This window comes from Xenopus laevis, chromosome 6S, assembly GCF_017654675.1.
Source record: "Xenopus laevis strain J_2021 chromosome 6S, Xenopus_laevis_v10.1, whole genome shotgun sequence".
Lineage (NCBI taxonomy): Eukaryota > Metazoa > Chordata > Amphibia > Anura > Pipidae > Xenopus > Xenopus laevis.
The window spans coordinates 125,246,579-125,265,270 of NC_054382.1; the positions used below are offsets into that span (position 1 = coordinate 125,246,579).

The 18,692-nt window shown below is 42.2% G+C and overlaps 1 protein-coding gene across 1 annotated transcript; it reads left to right on the forward strand.

The window, feature by feature from the left end:
• The first annotated feature begins 972 nt into the window (after window positions 1-972).
• Window positions 973-16,701, forward strand: has2.S (hyaluronan synthase 2 S homeolog). The gene is given in 4 exon segments (NM_001090368.1): window positions 973-1,456; window positions 8,104-8,730; window positions 12,649-12,750; window positions 14,832-16,701. Coding segments are annotated over 3 exon segments (1,656 nt in total). The 5' UTR covers window positions 973-1,456; the 3' UTR covers window positions 15,759-16,701.
• Window positions 16,702-18,692: the final 1,991 nt, after the last annotated feature.

The window sequence follows — 18,692 nt, forward strand, 5'->3', positions numbered from 1 at the left end:
TCTATATGAAATTCATGGTTCATTTTTGACGGAACAAGGGTTAATAGAACAGACCCGTGTCCTCCCGGCAATCGCTCCTGTAACTCTGACAGTCGCAGCTTCTCCCCCTTTATTCAGTACCCGCAGTTCTCCGTGCTGTGCCAGCGCCACTTAGCGGCCAGAGGTGCGAGTGCAGGGGACACAGGGAGATTCTCAATTCATCCTGAATGACATTTGCACCATAAAATCACTGCACTCGGGAGAGGAGTTAAAGTCTCATGTTATAAACTCTGCCATTGTCCTGGAGGGTGGGGGGGGGGGGGCATTGGATTCTTGGAAATAGGATTTTCCCTAAATACATCCCCTACCGACTTCCTACATGAAATAAATCTCTACTCATCCAGGTTCTGCATTCAACCCTGTTTAACCCCTTCCTGCTGCTGAGGTGTTAGAGTCCCCGTATCTCTATTATTATTACTCCTATACCCTTAATCCAGCTCATCATTTGATTTAAACAGCCCTGAGCCTGGAACTTAAATCATGAGATAATTAATATATTGACCCTGGATGAAGAATAAGGGATGTTAACCCTTTCAGTGACCGAGCAGAGCTCCCCCAACTGCCCATAGAATTAAATTAACACTCCTCTGCCCATGAAGTCTGGCTACTGAGCCTCCCAATCCACAGCCCAGGGCTGGTGGGGGGTGAATAAAACATCCAGTGGTCTCCCATGTGTCAGGTGATGAGACCCCTGTGTGTATTGAGTGCAAATGGTTGCAATTATGTTAATTCAATTGGTTTGCCTAAAAAAAAAAAAAAAAGGAGTCTTATCCCAGCCAACAGTGAACTTTGAATGGAGAAGGTTTTCTTAAAGAGTCCCCTCCTCCTGAGTCCTTGCCCCCCACTCCCTCCTCCCTATTAAAGAGAACACCAAGAGCCTTTTGCGCTGCTTTAAAGACCCCCTTAACCAGAAGCAGGAGAGGAGGACAGAGAGGAGTCAATGAGAGAGAAAAAGGGGCGTCTGGAAGGGATAACACTCTGGCACTGTTTGCTCTGAAGGAACGACTAGAAGCCACACTCACTGCTCCATCAGCTTCACATGTTGCACATCTGGATCGCCCGCTGCTCTGCGACAAACTCGCACTCTCTGCGCGCACAGCGCAACTGCCACTCGCAAAGGACCAGCTGATTCCCAAAGTGCTTCATAGTCTAGATAGGACCTTTTTTTTATATATATATATATATATTATATTAAATATATTTTTTTTTAAATTGGAAGGGAAACGTGGAAGCTCTTTTCCACTTTATATATATATATAGAATTTATTACTTTTATAGACCAGTATTTTTTGTTATTTAATTGATCCTGCTGGCTGACCAAAGCTCCTCTGATAATACCTCAGTGTTGGGACCTGGGCTGGCGGACCACACAGCAGACTGCAGCCCTAGTGACCACAGGACCAAGGCAATAACCAAGGTAAGGGGAAGTCTGCCTTTAATTTAATGCTCTACACTGCTTATTATTCACCTCTTATAGTATATATATATATATATATATATATATATATATATATATATATATATATATATATATATATATATATATATATATATATATATATATATATATGGTACAAGTGTAGGGGCAGTGGTGTAACTAGATATCACTGGGCCCCACAGCAAATTACTTTTCAGCCCCCCAAAATGGTCAGCGTCGGACTGGACATGGGGGGTCCACCGGGTTACTAACCTCCATGCCTCCCCGCGCGCATGCACAAATGCCCACGCAGGCCCGCATTCGAGAGCGCCAACGCGCATGCACTAACGGCGCCACAATTAATTTTATTTGGGGGTCCCGGAGATTGGGGTTGGGGGCTGGACCGGCAAAGGGGCCCATGAGAGCTGGGGCCCACCGGGTTTTTCCCCAGTTTTCTGCCAGCCCAGTCTGACGATGTTAGAGGTTGACCTTTTTTTTACCAATATTTATTGAAACTTTATATGAATAAGGGCCCCTATACCTCCTGGGCCCCCCTGCAGCCACAGGATCTGCTTCCTCTATAGTTACGCCCCTGTGTAGGGGGTTATTGTCTCTGGCAGGGACCCCAAAAACCGATATGTTGCATCTTCCTAATGGCAGCCCTGTATGTATACTATTATTTCATATAATAAGAAGCAGCCGTTATGAATGAGCGTTGGTGTATATGACTGTGTATTTCAGCAGTTATGGTAAATGGTTTCAATTGACGGGGTGCAATCGCTATGGCAGCATAGGAATAGGCAAGGTAGAGAGAGGAGGGCAGGATATACATTGTATCCATTCATTAGTCTGTAGGATCTTTCTGTTAGAATAGGCAGACCCAGTGGCTGCAGTTACAGGGGGCAGGGGGTGTGGCTGCAGGAGAATGGAAGTATGTGCCAGAGACTTGTCTAGGTATGGAGGGTGTCGAGCTCATGACAAAAGGCTTTATAATGAGGTGTTACCCTAACACTTCCATTGACATTGAAATACCTGGGTGGGCTGTGCTTAGACACCCAACAGTGGGAGGGAACCACGTAGCTTAGCAGGGGGTGCAGTGATTTTTGTAGCCTTGGGGCACATTAGACTAAGGGGCTGGGCACTTTTGGATTTGAACTAATTGCATCCTTGTGGGGGGGGGAGGGGTATGAAGGTTGATGGGGGGGAAAGGCACCAAAATCTCCTTATGTCCCTGGCACAGAATCCCCCCAGTTCCCTGGGTGCCAATAAGCAGTGGAAGGGATCAAGTAGTTAAATTGTGAAACGTGGCATGTGCTGTGCCCACTCGAGTGAATGTGCAGGAATACAAACTGTGCTCTGTGATCTTAATATTCTCTTACTGGGGGGACAGAGAGTTTGAAAGTAGAGGGGGGGGGCAGATAATCTGAAGTTAGCAGCCCATCGATGTCCTCCAGCTTGGTTATGAAATTATGTATGGTGGGAATATAGAAGGTCGGTTTGACTATGGGATGTCATAGCAAACAGCAGCACAGGTCAGTTCCTGGGGAGCAAAGGCTGATGGGTATTGTAGTTTAAGAGCAGCTGGAGGGCTATACTAGACATGCACGTGGATTGTTCCCGGTTGAATCTGTAGTAGTGACCATGCAACATCAGCAACTGTCAACTGTCATTTGAGAGAAAGGGCTTCTGTATAATCTGTATAAAGTGGCAAGCGGGGAGTTGAGCTCTGTTGCCTGAATACTGGAGTTAGGAGTGAGCTGGATAGTTAATCATGAGGCTCAGCCTGCACAGAGGAACCAGTGTGGGGATCTTGGCTCCACTCCTATTAGTGCAAGCTGGAGCCGTCATGAAGCTGCCTCTTGTACTAGCAACCCCACGTGATGCATTTGGGGGAATACCTTTGACGTCGCCTAAGGTGTAGACCTCCCCAAGTGACGCCATAAGCCGCCCATCTGTGATTGGTCGCTTGCTGTGGGCTGGGGGTTCCCTAGAGTTGGAGGTTGCATGGGAGATAGGGGACAAGGCATGTGGTTTCTCTGGTTGGTGTTGACAGTTGCAGAGATAATGTGGCCCTTCATCTGGGGTGCCAGTATTTTCAGAAAAGGGCTGCTATCTCTCAAAGCCATGGAAGGAACAGATGTTTTCCATGGGATCTTTCCATTGCATTTTCCTAGGCTCTGAATTCCTCACCTACGCCTATTGCCTTATCTGACTGGGGCTATGAATAGAAAGCGGCGGAAACATGATGTTACCTTGTATAGTCTTCTCTGCAGGGCACCGGTGCTGTTTGTTTCCATGGAGGATGTGCTGCTTGGCTGATTCTCCTTGCCACCAAATTCACTACATTTTCACATTTTAATTCTCTTTATATGATTTATTTAGCATAGGAACAACCCTTTTATACCCCCAACTCACGACTTTCTAGGGTCATGAATGAGCCCTACAGCCTTCAGTAGCTTCTCGGAAATGACCATTTGCAATAAGCAGTTCATTCTCCTGACACCATGAATATGAAAACCCCCTTTTTGCACAAACTTAAAGCAATCGAGTGTGTGGTCATTTCCTAGAAGCACAGTGTCAGGTTGCAACTAATTTTGCCTTATTTCAGCCCATTTCTCTGAAGAGCTTACCCATGGGGGGGATTGAGTTTCAAAAGCTTCCACTTTTCCTTTCCTTGCCCTTTGTCTAAAACCCTAAATATGTTGCTGGTGGCAAGAATAAGATGTTGCTGGTGGCAAGAATAAAAGGTTTGGATAGCAAAGTTTCCCTTTAAAAGTCATTCTGTCAAAACACAGAACACCCAACAGCAACAAACAAGATGTTATTATCTTGCTGCACTAGTGTAAATAGCCGGTGACTCTTTATAAACATTGAGTCATAGTAAAAGGATCAAGCAAGTGTGTAAGGGATAATATTTGGATTGTGGTTACGTATGAGAATGGTACTAGGTCATTAATACATAGAACTCTAGAACTCCCATCAGGGAAAGTTCTTACTGGTCAAAAGATCTTGGTTGCACTCTATGGATTTATTAAAGGCAAATGAAAGCTTCTGCCTTGGCCTTCATTCTGTGTCCCCTATCTACAGGACAACCTAAAACTGTGCTTAGAGCTGACCAGAGGTGTCTTCAGCTCCTTAAAACCCTCAGATAACCTCAGATAGCTTGAGGGTCTCCGTTTATTAGGGTTTTTACAGGACAGCCAAGCTTCTTCTAAGGATATTGCCATTGGCTTGTGGTTACGGCAATCTTTTTTTGCAGTTGAGTCTTAGAGAAGATCAACTTGGAGAAACCTTTGCCCCTTTATATTATTAGAATATAGGGACATTGAGATGCCTCCTTTCAGATGAGGACACGTGCCGGCATCAGCTGCCTGAGATTGCTGGGAACTGAATTTATTAAAGGCAAATGAAAGCTTCTGCCTTGGCCTTCATTCTGTGTCCCCTATCTACAGGACAACCTACAACTGTGCTTAGAGGTGACCAGAGGTGTCTTCAGCTCCTTAAAACCCTCAGATAACCTCAGATAGCTTGAGGGTCTCAGTTTATTGGGGTTTTTACAGGACAGCCAAGCTTCTTCTAAGGATATTGCCATTGGCTTGTGGTTACGGCAATCTTTTATTGCAGTTGAGTCTTAGAGAAGATCAACTTGGACAAACCTTTGCCCCTTTATATTATAGGAATATAGGGACATTGAGATGCCTCCTTTCAGATGAGGACACGTGCTGGCATCAGCTGCCTGGGATTGCTAGGAACTGAAGTTTAAAATTATTTTGGATTTGCAAATCCCTGAAATGAAATGTTTGTATACAACACACACACTCAAGCGCCAAAGATAAGCAGCATCCGGGCTGGACAGTTCCCTGGAGAAGCTGCATCTACTTAAACTTCACTCAGGGTTCCTTATATTTAGGCCTGTGACACTTATGAAATTCCAAACCAGGGACAAAGCACAGAGAATTGTTGCAGACCCAGTGTACTTGTCACTGTCCCATAGCTCCAGTATAATAGTGACAAACAAGAATTTCTTCAAAGGAATAGCCTGGGTCATTTATATACGATGGGGTGGGAATGCTGGTGATTGTAGTTCAGAACAGCTGGAGGACTACGAGTTGTAGCAGCCCTGATGTTTAATAATTACAGGGTTAACACAGCAAACTTGTCTTGTAACCCATGGTAACCAGCCAGCTGTTTGTTAATTGCTCTTGATCAGTAAGTGCCAGCCGCTGATTGGCTGTCAGGGCCTGAGAAGCTTTGTGATGTCTTTGCATAGACTTCTTCAAATAATTAGGATAATTACTGGTACGTTAATATGAAAACAAGATGACAGTTTAGCCCTGTTGCTCATCTGAGCAATTTAGCCAGTTGGCTCCACTTTAGATTAGAAAAGCATCTGAGACTCATGGTGGGTCCTGGGAATTGTAGTGTAAACCAAACAATTGAGAGTAGTTAAACTCCCCTGATTATGGTTTTCTGCATTGCCTGGCGGCTGCTGTTTCCAGCCGAAGAACGAAACGCGTAAGGCTATGTATTTATCTACTTTGTGGCCTAAATAAAGTACTCAGTTCTTTTTACAAGGCTGTTTGTGGGATCTGTGAGTGCCTGCCATTTTCTTCTTTGGTTGGATACCTCCACCTCGAGCTGTAGGCCTGGGGAATGAGCACCCAGACCCCACATATTACTGGTGAGATAATACATTTTTTTTTTCTTAGTTTTTTAAATTGGGATGTATAGGGCTGCTGACTCCAGCTTTGGGTTTGAACTCAAAACTGTGTTTCATAACTTGACCATTCAATGCCAGGGATAATTACATTATAGTAGCATGTGATATTCCAGGCTCATTGATAAATGACACTTCCAGTGTTCTACATACAGCAGCCCCCCTTGTTGTGTATTCGCCAGCCAAGACTTTGATAACATATTGGGCCCTTTGTGGACCAGAGACTCCAACAGTTTATACCTTGCAATTTGTGCTAAAAGGTATTTCTGTCACATTCTAAGGGGGAGTAGTCAACGTGCAAAAAGGGTCTACTTGAGGTAAATTCAATACATTCCTTTCCCACAATGAGGTCTTTAAATATTTTGTTTATATACGGCAGGAAAAAGCGAGGCGTGCACAGGCCGAGAGGGGCACGCTTACCTTGCGGTGCTAAAACACAGGAATCTTCAGCTCTTGGTGTTATAGTTGTGCCGTGTAAACAAGGAGGTGATAGAAGACTAATGATATAATCAGGGTGGGATTTAGAGATTAGGGGGTCTTCTCAGATTCCAAGGCAGTTGAGGGTCCAATTGGAAAGGGAATAAAATGTTATTAAATAGACCAAAAATACCCATCCATTATTAAGAAATATAATCTGTGCAGTGATGCTATGGGAGCCAGTAAGTCCCCTCTCTGCCCTTCCCTTTGAGCAGCTCTGGATGTAACAGATTATTAGTGACGTTAAATAACTCCCCTCCCAAACTGAAATATTCTTCCTAGAAGCAAATGGTTTCAGCATCTGGTGAGATGTTTTCTCAAGGCTAATCTAGTGGTCGGGATTGTAGCATTTAGGCAGAACACGGTAGGCAGTGTTTTCAGCATGTTCCCCTTTCGGCATGAAAAGGAACATTTACAGCTTCATGATGTAAGAGGGTGGTGCTCCGAAATCAGCTGCAGCCGGCCAGCATATGATGTGATGCTCTCAATCAGAACACGCTTAGCTGGCGGATAAATAGAAACAAAACCCAACGTGTTTATCAAATGGTTCCCCTTTTACAGGGAGGCACACAAAGGGTATGTGCTCTTGATCCCCAGCTCAGAGAGATTTCTTGGACAGGGGGTACAAGTACACAGCTGTTAGATAGTTTGGGCTGACAACAAGTCCGGGGAGGCACCGTTTAACAACAGTTGACGCAACAATACTTTTGTCCCTTTCATTTGGGTGCTTCTTGCATGACCTGAGGGCAAACTCTGGTTCCTAAGATCTGTTTTGAGAGATAAAATGTGAAAATGTTAGTTTATGTACATATCTGTAGTTCGTCTGCTACCCTGTCTCAACTATCTATCTATATTCATATTTGTGCTTTATGGTTATTCCTAAGGGCATTTTAGCCTCTCTCAAGGTGCTTGCTTTTCTTAGAAGAAACAGTCAGACCTTGACCTAAGACCTAAAAAGTCTACATCTCATACATTTCATCCACCTGATGGGTTTGGTAACATTTTGCAGCCTCTGAAAATATCAGGCATGAGATAGATAGATGTTGTCCTCCATCCACCAACCATTCTTGGTCCCTTCTACTACATGTTTATCACATAGAAGCCCCTCCAGTGGCTTAATTAAATATAACTGGAACTCACAGCAAATTATTTTTCAGGCCCCCAAAATATCTAAAGGTTGACATGCTTTACCAATTCTATATGAATTATGGTCTCTATATACTTCCTGGGCCCCCACAGCGCAGGGTCTGCTTTCTCTGTAGTTACACCCCTGGCCCCTTGAAGAAAACACCATGAATTTGACTTTCTCTGGAATATTTGCAGTGAACATTACACAGAGACAACTATCTTAAGTGGACAAGTGTTTTGGATGTTCAACTGAAATTTCCTATTTTTGGTGCATCTGTGGATTAAGGTCATTGATAACCTGTTATGTTTTCCATTTTTTTTGTAGATGCACTGTGAACGGTTTATATGCATCCTGAGAATAATTGGGACAACTCTCTTCGGAGTCTCCTTGTTACTTGGAATCTCAGCTGCTTATATCGTTGGTTACCAATTTATCCAAACAGACAACTATTATTTCTCATTTGGACTCTATGGGGCGATTTTAGCCCTCCACCTTATTATCCAAAGCCTTTTTGCCTTTCTGGAACACCGAAAAATGAAACGATCTCTAGAAACCCCCATTAAACTGAATAAATCAGTTGCCCTATGTATTGCTGCATATCAAGAGGACGAAGACTACTTACGGAAATGTTTACTTTCGGTCAAGCGCTTGACGTACCCAGGAATGAAAGTCATCATGGTGATCGATGGAAACTCGGACGATGATCTCTACATGATGAATATCTTTCGTGAGATTATGGGGAATGACAGCTGCGCCACTTACGTATGGAAAAATAACTTCCACATGAAAGGCCCCAACGAGACGGACGAAACGCACAGAGAGAGCATGCAGCACGTAACGCAGATGGTTCTCTCCAATAGAAACGTGTGCATCATGCAGAAATGGAATGGGAAGAGAGAAGTCATGTACACCGCGTTCAAGGCACTGGGGAGAAGTGTGGATTATGTGCAGGTAGGTGACGGGGTGCCGTACACATGTTAGTGCAATCAAGACCCAATTAAAGGGGCTTTTGTACAGTCAGGGGGGAATGTTTTCAAGATACGCAAGTATGTTTCAAACTTAGCAAACCATTCAGTCTATTAAAACATAACATGCCTTTTGGAAGCAGGTTTCTCATAGAAGGCAAATTAACAGACTAGGGGGAGAAAAAGGGTTATGGGGAAGTGGATAACGTCATTCTGGAGAGCTGGCAGCAGTCGCCTCCTTCTCTGGCCTGTGTTTAACAAGCCTTGAGAAACTTAAACCAGACCTGAACTTCTCTCTAGTTCACAGTTAAGAAACATTCTTCAAAACAGAACATTTCTCCAAAAGAAAGGTTTAAAACGTAGTCACTTAAAGTGTATATACTTGTATATTGGGTTACCGCTGGCAATTACACATTTGAACCCCTGATGTCTGTTGTATGCTAAGAAACTATGGGTTTGGAAGTTTGTTTCTGAAACTTGCCTTGACAATAGGCTGCGACTGCTCCAACATTATAGTACTACCAACAGGAGATATTCTAGTTGCAGCCTGAACCTCCCTAGTCTTAGAAATGTAATGGTTCTAGTGGACACTGGAGGCACAATGAGGGTTGTGAGAGTTGGCTTTGACGCAGCACTTTAATCCTTGTCTTGTTGGACAGAAAAATAATTGTCTTTGTAAGGGTTACCGTCGTTTTTTTACCCGTGAGCCACATTCATGAATAAAAGGAGTTGGGAAAGCAACACAAGCATGACAAATGCTCCTGGTGGTGCCATGTATTGGCTGTGATTGGCTATTTGGTAACCCTTTTGTGGACTGGCAGAATATAGGAGGTTCTGTTTGGCAGTACGACTGGTTTTTATGCACCAAAACTTGCCTCCAAGCCTGGAATTCAAAAATAAGCACCTGCTTTGAGGACACTGAGAGCAACATCCAAGGGGTCGGAGAGCAACATGTTACTCACAAGCCACTGGTTGGGGATCACTATAAAGACACTTGCCTTAGCACCAGGTGATACAGGGAGGGTTAAGTATCCATTCATAATGTCATAAATAGACAGTCTGAGGCTTTTAAACATCATAAATCCAATTTCACTAGAAGGAATGACAGCTTTAGAACTCTGCACTTGCTTTGCCTTAGCACCACTTGATACATTTTATTGTACTGCCAGTCAAACCCTTTCAGAACTTCTCTAATGTATTTGTTTTTTCAACTTAAATTTGCCCAAATGACTGTAACTGTGACTGCAACACCTTCTGTTGTAGCCTTTGTGCTTTCATACTGAACACATTTACTATCCGGGGTCTGTTTTCACTGCCCAACCAGTAAAGGTGTCTCTTGTCAGATCTTTGGGGAAAAAAAAGATGAAACACCTCTCTTATTTAAGGAACGCTTCCTGAAATGCATCTGGCATCCACACTTTCCTTTCACCGCTCACGCTCAGTACTTAAAGGCTTGTAGAGCTTTTAATGTTAGTTTAGGTCAATTCCCAGAGAAGCTAGAGGGAGGGTTTGCAGACATGTGGAAGGAAAAATGACACATTTGTTGCTTAATGAATATAAGGGTTGGGTATTCAGCAGGGCTGAACGTTGTGGCCCCTGTTTTAATAAAATTGGTGGTCAAACTTATTACCCTACAGCTACTAAACACAACTTCTTCTGAATGTTGGTGTGTGCTGAGAGTTGTTCCTCAACAATAACTGAATGGCTACAGGTTGACCAGCACTGGTGCAATGTAGAGTCACCATTCTACCACCATTCTAACTGCTGCTCTGTGATCATTCCATCACATTTTAGCCCCATTGACAACCATTAACCCTATTGAGAATGAGAACCACAGACATACATGTAGAGAGCCTCTACGAGCCTCACCTGGCCCCAAAATAGTTTACTATTCAAACCTTTGACCGACTAGTCAGACTAGTCTTCAAATCCAAAGCCACCAGGAATAATCCGAGGCAGGGCCTTCTCACCCCAACACATTGAGGACATCTGGTGAGAGCTGTTTCTGCAGTTGACGTTACATATCCGAATCTTCTAATCCCTCGACAGTCTAGTGGCACCGGTCCAGGAAAACTAGCTTCACATTTTCAGAACAGGTTTTATTTCTATGATACTTTGTTTTTTACTTTATTTTCCGCTGCTTAGCGCTTACAGCTGATCTGGAAACCATGAAAAAAAAAAATGCCTGCTCTGTATAATAGGAAGGGAAAAGAAATCTGGGCACGATCTACTAATATTGTTTGTGCAAGCAATCAGTTCTTTGGCTTAAAATTCCAACTTGCAGGAGACTGACCAAATGTGATTGCTCATTTGCTGCACTTGGCACCCACACCAATGCAATTTAGCACCCATGTTAGTAAATCAGACATCAGATACTGTTGAGAATTGCATAAGCAAGAGCACAACCAGAGTCTCATGGAACCTGGTGTAGACTTAGTTACAGACCCTTTCTTTACTTTGCTTGTGCATGAGGCCACAAGTTAAGACAGTGGTGCCCCACAAACCCCCAACTGTACACATAATGTTTTTGTTCAGACTTTTGTGAGCATAAATGGGCACCAGGCCTACTAAAGAATTGGAATGAACTTTGCCTGTATCCTGGGCGTTTGTTTTAATCCTATGCCCTCTAATCACCATCTAGTCTTCTTTTTATCCCCTGCATTGTAGAATCGATCCCTAAAGTGGTAAAAGAGTTCATTATTTGTACTCATTATTTCTACTCGTTATTTATATTGATAGGGTTTAACTGAGGTCCCATTGCCCAGGCTTCTTTGCAGACCCTATAGCTACACTCTGTATGTACGCCTAGAAAATTCCTGTATAATTCCCCTATAAGCTGGTGGACAAACGGACACATTAAAGTTAGATTTTCAAAGGTCTAATGGAGAGCCCAGTCTCATGTCCATCACTCTTATCGAATTTGTTATGGATAATGAATCTCGGGGGCCGTTTTTCTTCCTACCTACTGTGAAGCCCCAGACATTGTCTGACCTCTGTATTCTCAGGATTAGAAGACATTAGTGTATGTTGCTTCGCTGCTCACTTCAGCTTATGAAGCTAAACCTACACTTCTAATTAGAATCACATGTTTTTAGGAGCAGTCTTTCTTTTAGTACAACATTTACAAATATAATTTGTATAAGAATTGATATCATAGAGGTGTCATAGTCCCCATAGTAGTATGGTTTGGGGTATTATTGGCTGTGTGCGGTCATATGCTTCCTGCCTTGTTGATTGTTGAGTTTTTCACGAGTACATACGAACACCCTTTACCCTCTGAAGGACAGTAGCTACTCTGACTATAGGTTGGACATCCTGTTGATACATATTATCATGCATACAGTATGTTGCATTGTGAATCTTCTGTGCAGTCCATCAGGTTTGGACTGGTAAATGGGACCATTCTTTCAAATGTCTAGGGCACTGAAGTCTCTTGAATGTTTAAATTTACAGCAGGCTAGCCAAGGACTATAGGTATTGTAGTTGTAGAAAACCCATCGGACTTGACTGCTTTACATTGTGATCAATATTTTATAAAAGGATCTGTAACCTTCTCCATCGTTGCTAAGCTGTATCCCTCAGAATTCTCCAACAGTCTGGGACCTACATGGTGTACATCCCTCATCCACCCTCTTCCCTTCAAAATAAGGGAGTAATCATTGGCACGGTTCATTACATTACAGCTGCAGATGTTTAAGCTCATTCAGTTCCGCAACATATTCATATATCCAATGATCCTCATTCACAGAAAAATAAATTTACTTTCTGCAAATGGCACATGATGGCGCCTAAAATATGAAGAGGGGGGTCACTTGATAACACCATTTCTTGGAATATGTTCATTTCTTTTCAGATGAGATATTGGCTTTGTTTGCTCATCACTTTGTGTTCTCCATTTCTCTAGGTATGTGATTCTGACACAGTGCTTGATCCGGCGTCATCAGTGGAGATGGTCAAAGTACTGGAGGAAGACATCATGGTTGGAGGAGTGGGTGGAGATGTGCAGGTAAATGGATGCTGCTTTTGCCATGGTCTTCTTGATAATGACTTGCTTGGAACTCAAGGGGTAGTAAAAATAGAAAAACAAGAATAATGAACCAAAGGGACTGGGACAGATTAGCTTCTTGTACAGTAGGAAGATGTGCTGAATAATAAGAGGCTCATCAAAACAAAGCAATTCATTTATCACAGTGGCTGGTGTGTAATGTGGAGAAGCAGAATGATGATTGGCTAAAATTCTTTAAAGCATTGGCCTGTATACCCTAGCTAGAAATGTTGTACATTATGTTTTGAGATTCTGTACCAGCCCAAGGCAACCACAGCCCTTTAGCAGTAAAGATCTGTGTTTCCAAAGATGCCCCAGTAGCTCCCCATCTTCTTTTCTGCTGATTCACTGCACATGCTCTGTGCTGCTGTCACTTACTGAGCTTAGTGACCCACTCACAATATACAGTACACATAGAATAGAAATGTTACAATATAAGGCTGATTAGTAATTAATACAGATAATTACTACATGGCAGCACAGAAACCAGTGCAATTAGCATCAGAAATTAATAATCAGCCCTGTAGCATCAGCTTATATTACAGCCAGGGAAGCTCATTTTCTGCTGGATAATTAGTGACGAGCCCTAAGCTTAGCTTCTCAACAGCCAATCAGAGCCCACTGAGCATGTGAGTGTCACAGACACTTTCCAAGATGGTGACCCCCTGTGACAAGTTTGAAGTCCTGGATCATTGCTGCTATTGACAAGCTGAAACTTTAGCCTCGTGCAATAAGTTCAGTATAGAAAATATGGCATTTTTAGCCACAGTCATTTTTAGGGTTTAGTTCTCCTTTAAGCTCTATGTGAGGTTGAAAAATGAAGTTGTCATAGTTCAGAGAAAGTGTCAACTGCATTTAAATGCAAGATTGTAAACTTTGGTGTACCCATGGCCACAACCCTTGTTCCCAACAGAGGTATTTAATTTTACTTTGGTGAAAAAAAAAATGTTTTTCTTGTAAGCCTTAAAATGCAGGTCATAAGACTTATGTTCCTGCTAGTGATATAGATGAATGTGACCTTTGTCCAATTTACATAGAAAGAGGTCAAATTGAGAAACATGGTCTAAAGGACATATAGGCATTAGTGATGGGCGAATTTGCGCCGTTTCGCTTCGCCGAAAAATTCGCGAATTTCGCGCCCGTTTTTGACGCAGGCGCCCGTTTTTTCGACGCCGGCGCCCGTTTTTGGCGCCGCCGCCCGTTTTTGGCGCCGGCGTCCGTTTTTCGAAAAAAAAATTTTGACGCCGGCGAACTTTTTTGACGCGAATTTTCGCGGACGATTCGCGAATTTATTCGCTTGCGGCGAAACGCGCAAATTCGCCGCGAATTCGCGCCTGGCGAATAAATTCGCCCATCACTAATAGGCATATTTTGATGAAGAATTCAATTATGCTAAAACCTGAGAAGTGGCACTATCTCTTTAATGTAAAGCCTGATGAAGGACATCATAGAGCTTCCAAGACGGGATATTATATGAATCCCAGATACTGTAGATATACCCAACCCTTATATACCCAACTGAATACCCAACCCTTATATACAAAACGTAGCTGTGAAACACTAATGTTTCATATGCTTTTCCCTGCATCCCGCTGGTCCGGCTCTATCTATCCCCTTGAAAGTAAAACCTCCTTGTAGTCACTTGGATGACTTGAGGCAGATTGAAAGCTGATTTATGATGGTCTAGATCCCTGCCAGGAAGTGCAGTGCTGGACAAGCAGTTGTGTTTTCCCAATTACTAGAAAATGTAACTGTGGGAGGGGAAGCACTTCTCATCTTTTCTTTTGATGTTCGTTTCACTGCCTCATTGTTCCGGCACACATATAATTTACTGTTTTGATGTCCTTTCTATGTAAGGAAGGGGTTTCCCTATTTTACTTCATCCAAGGAATCATTATTAGATGCTTGCAGAGTCTATAATGCAAAGGCAATATAATTACATTCCGAATGAAACGGTTGCAACCGAGAAATAACAATGCAGGAAATTGCTTTCCGTTCACTGTAATTCATTCCTTTTTTTCTCCCTTATTTCTTCATGGCAGATTTTAAACAAGTACGACTCATGGATTTCCTTCCTGAGTAGCGTCAGATACTGGATGGCGTTTAACATTGAGAGAGCATGCCAGTCTTACTTTGGCTGTGTGCAATGCATTAGCGGCCCGTTGGGGATGTACCGCAATTCCCTTCTCCACGAATTCATTGAAGACTGGTACAACCAAGAATTTTTGGGTTCCCAGTGCAGTTTTGGGGATGACCGTCACCTAACCAATCGAGTTTTGAGTCTGGGCTATGCAACCAAATACACGGCCAGATCCAAATGCCTTACTGAAACACCCACCGAGTACCTACGGTGGCTCAACCAGCAAACGCGATGGAGCAAGTCCTACTTCCGAGAATGGCTGTACAATTCATTGTGGTTCCATAAACATCACTTATGGATGACCTACGAAGCTGTGATTACTGGATTCTTTCCTTTCTTCCTCATCGCCACTGTCATCCAGCTCTTCTACCGTGGAAGGATCTGGAACATCCTCCTGTTCTTGCTGACAGTACAACTTGTAGGCCTTATCAAATCTTCCTTTGCTAGTGCCCTCCGAGGGAACATAGTCATGGTCTTCATGTCCTTCTACTCAGTGTTATACATGTCCAGTTTACTACCTGCCAAAATGTTTGCCATTGCCACCATCAACAAGGCAGGTTGGGGCACATCAGGAAGGAAGACAATAGTTGTGAATTTTATAGGACTGATTCCTATAACCGTTTGGTTTACAATTCTCCTTGGGGGCGTCTGCTACACTATTTGGAGGGAAACAAAAAAGCCATTTTCAGAATCTGAAAAGATAGTTCTCGCCGTTGGTGCAATACTTTACGCATGCTACTGGGTCATGCTTTTGACTATGTATGTTTCTCTCGTCATGAAGTGTGGCAGGCGGAGAAAGGAACCACAACATGACTTGGTGATTGCTTGATGTATGATGATACAGATGTGCCTGAAAAAGTACAAACATTATTATTATTTTTCTTAAATGTCAAAAAAAAAGCCTTCCGCTTTAGGAAATCTAAGTATTACCGACATGAATTCATGTCACGATGGGAAATGCAACACTGCTGCTGCAACTTGAACAAACTCTACGTGTGGACTCATTTTCAATTAGCCAAAGTAGTTGAACTTGAGTTGTTGTTATTGAGAACATAGATCAAACCTGTTGGGCGCCGGAGAGATTTAATGCAATTTGTTAGAGATCTATCTCTGGTGCACAACGGGTTTTACGTTGGCCGTCCACAAGAAAGGTGGGCGGCCATGTTGTTTATGCACTTTTTTTTTCTGTTGTGCATATGCCTGACAGTGTTACGTTCTATATACCTCACTGGTCATGCTTATGTCTGGGTGGTCATGGTAGAGAGAGGAGCAGGAAGAGTTTCTATGGATCCTTACTCACTAAGGGATCTGGTTGAATGTTTCCTTTCTCTGGCGACGTTCCAAGTAAATGAACCTTGTGGCTCTAGCAATACCTTACAACATAATTTATAAACTTTATTTTTTAAAGTTCCTTTGTTTTTTTTTTGTTTTTATTTTTAGGGACGGCCTTATGTTTTAAGGCTGTCAGATGAACTGCCATGTGTCCTCTAAAAATATGTACATTGGTTAAGCTGTATTTTTATATGATTGTATTAATTATGTTTTTTATTTCTATGCTAATGTTTAAATTTTTTTTTACATATTTTATATTGTACCTATCTGCTAAATAATTTGGTACTTTATTCTTTTTAAACTGTGTTGTTTTTTTTTTTATTATTATTATTTTTTTTTAAACCGATACTTGTTATTTTTAAACTGGCCAAAATGTGAAAATTTATAATGGTTCATATTGTCCAAAAATGAAAAGAATAAAAGAATTATTTGTACTTTAATAATGGAACGCATGGTGATTTATTCCAGAAAGTGCATTGCGTTTTGGGGATTATGTTTTATTACACTTATTTAATTAGGCACATTCAAACAGATCAACAAAAACAGGTATTTGGATTCTTCATTTTTGTCCATATATTGTTTTGGCTATAGGTGGTGCTCACATGGGACTTTTATCTATCCTTAAAACAATGAAGGACTAATGCAGAGACCTTTTGTGTCTGAATATTGACAATTGGCGAGTATTCCGTTGCTGTTTTAGAGGACAAAAAGCAATATTTGGAGTGTAGAGAGCATTGAGCTTTGTATTACTGGAGAAGGTCACTAATTATAATTAGTATATCAGTGTCACCACTTGAGACTATCTGGGGGGGATTTATCATTAACACTGTTAATACCTTGTACTGGACCCCAACTAAGACAAAATGAATCTTTATTGGAGGTGAAACAATCCTATTGGGTATAATTAATGTTTATATTATTTTTTAGTAGCCTAAGGTATGGATATCAAAATACAGAAAGATCGATTGTCCAGAAAACCCCAGGTCCCAAGCATTCTGGATAACAAGTCCTATAGCTTTATAAACAAATATAGAATTAGAATGCTGTGAGTATGTAGTAAAGCAGTGATCCCCAACAAGTGGCCCAAGATCAACATGTTGCTCTCCAACCCCTTGTATGTTGCTCCCAGTGGCACCAATGCACTGATATGGTCCTATGATATTTTCAAACATGCCCAACAGAAATTTGATCATGACCAGTTTTCAGCCATATATTGGTCAGAGAGGCCATTCTGTGCACCCTATACATGGCCCAAGAAACTGCAGAATTGCTTTGAAAGACCAAGTTGTTTGCCAACCCCTTGGATGTTGCTCCCAGTGGCCTCAAAGCAGGTGCTTATTTTTGAATTCCAGGCTTGGAGGCAAGTTTTGGTTGCATAGAACCAAGCAGAACCTCCTGTAGGCTGCAAGTTCATATAAAGGCTTCCAATAGCAAATCATAGCCCCTATTTGGCACCCTCAGAAACTTTTAGCATGCTCATGTTGCTCTCCAACTTTTTTGTACATTTGAATGTGGCTCACATTTGAAACCATTGGGGACCCCTGCAGTAAAGTAGGTCATTGACACTGTCCACAGACAGAAGGGAAAGAACAGTAAGGGGTGAAAAATGGGTGACTGTTAGTCAGAAGTTAAATCAGAAGTTAGGAGATCGATAGGAGGAGAAAAGAGGGAGACGCCTTCATGCCCCCTACACCCCCTATCCCCGTCCCTCATAAATACACCACTGCAGTATGCGGACAGTAATGCATTTTTGGGGAATGCTTGTCTTGTCTTGGCAGACCTGAGGCCATTTTCCAATGTGTAAAGTGGATTGCACCCAATGTCTGCATTTTGCCCATGTAACCTGTAAATGACCCCCTTATATATAAAGCTTCATTAGGAGACTGCCCACTCATGCTCGTAGCAAGCTTACTAATATATATATATATATATTATAACCATGAAAGGTGCCATGATAACAGTTAAATTATCATCACAAGTCATATTTATTTCCCCTGAATTTGAGCAGGGGAAGCCTTAAAGAATACATTCATTTCGGCGATACATTTTCCCCAACTACAAGCGCCTCAATATAAATAAATAAATAAATAAAATAATACATATCTGAATTCAACAGAAGCCCAATATTTAGAATAATCAATACCTAAACAATAATTGACCAGAATTCTATGTATCACTGCAAAATTATAACCCAGGCCATGAGTGGGTAATCACATCCAACAGCTACACAACATATGTGGCAGATAAACTTCAGGCTTTATTACATCTTTGGCCACACAACATGTTCTGCACCAGAAGGCCCTTGGCAATAAAGTTGAAGCCTGCTGCAAGTTCCTTTCTGAAGCCTGTCCTTGAAAACACCTGTCTAGCTGTTGGTTATTTAGAATACATTGTGTGTTCTGCCTATAGGATCTTCTACTCAATCAAACCG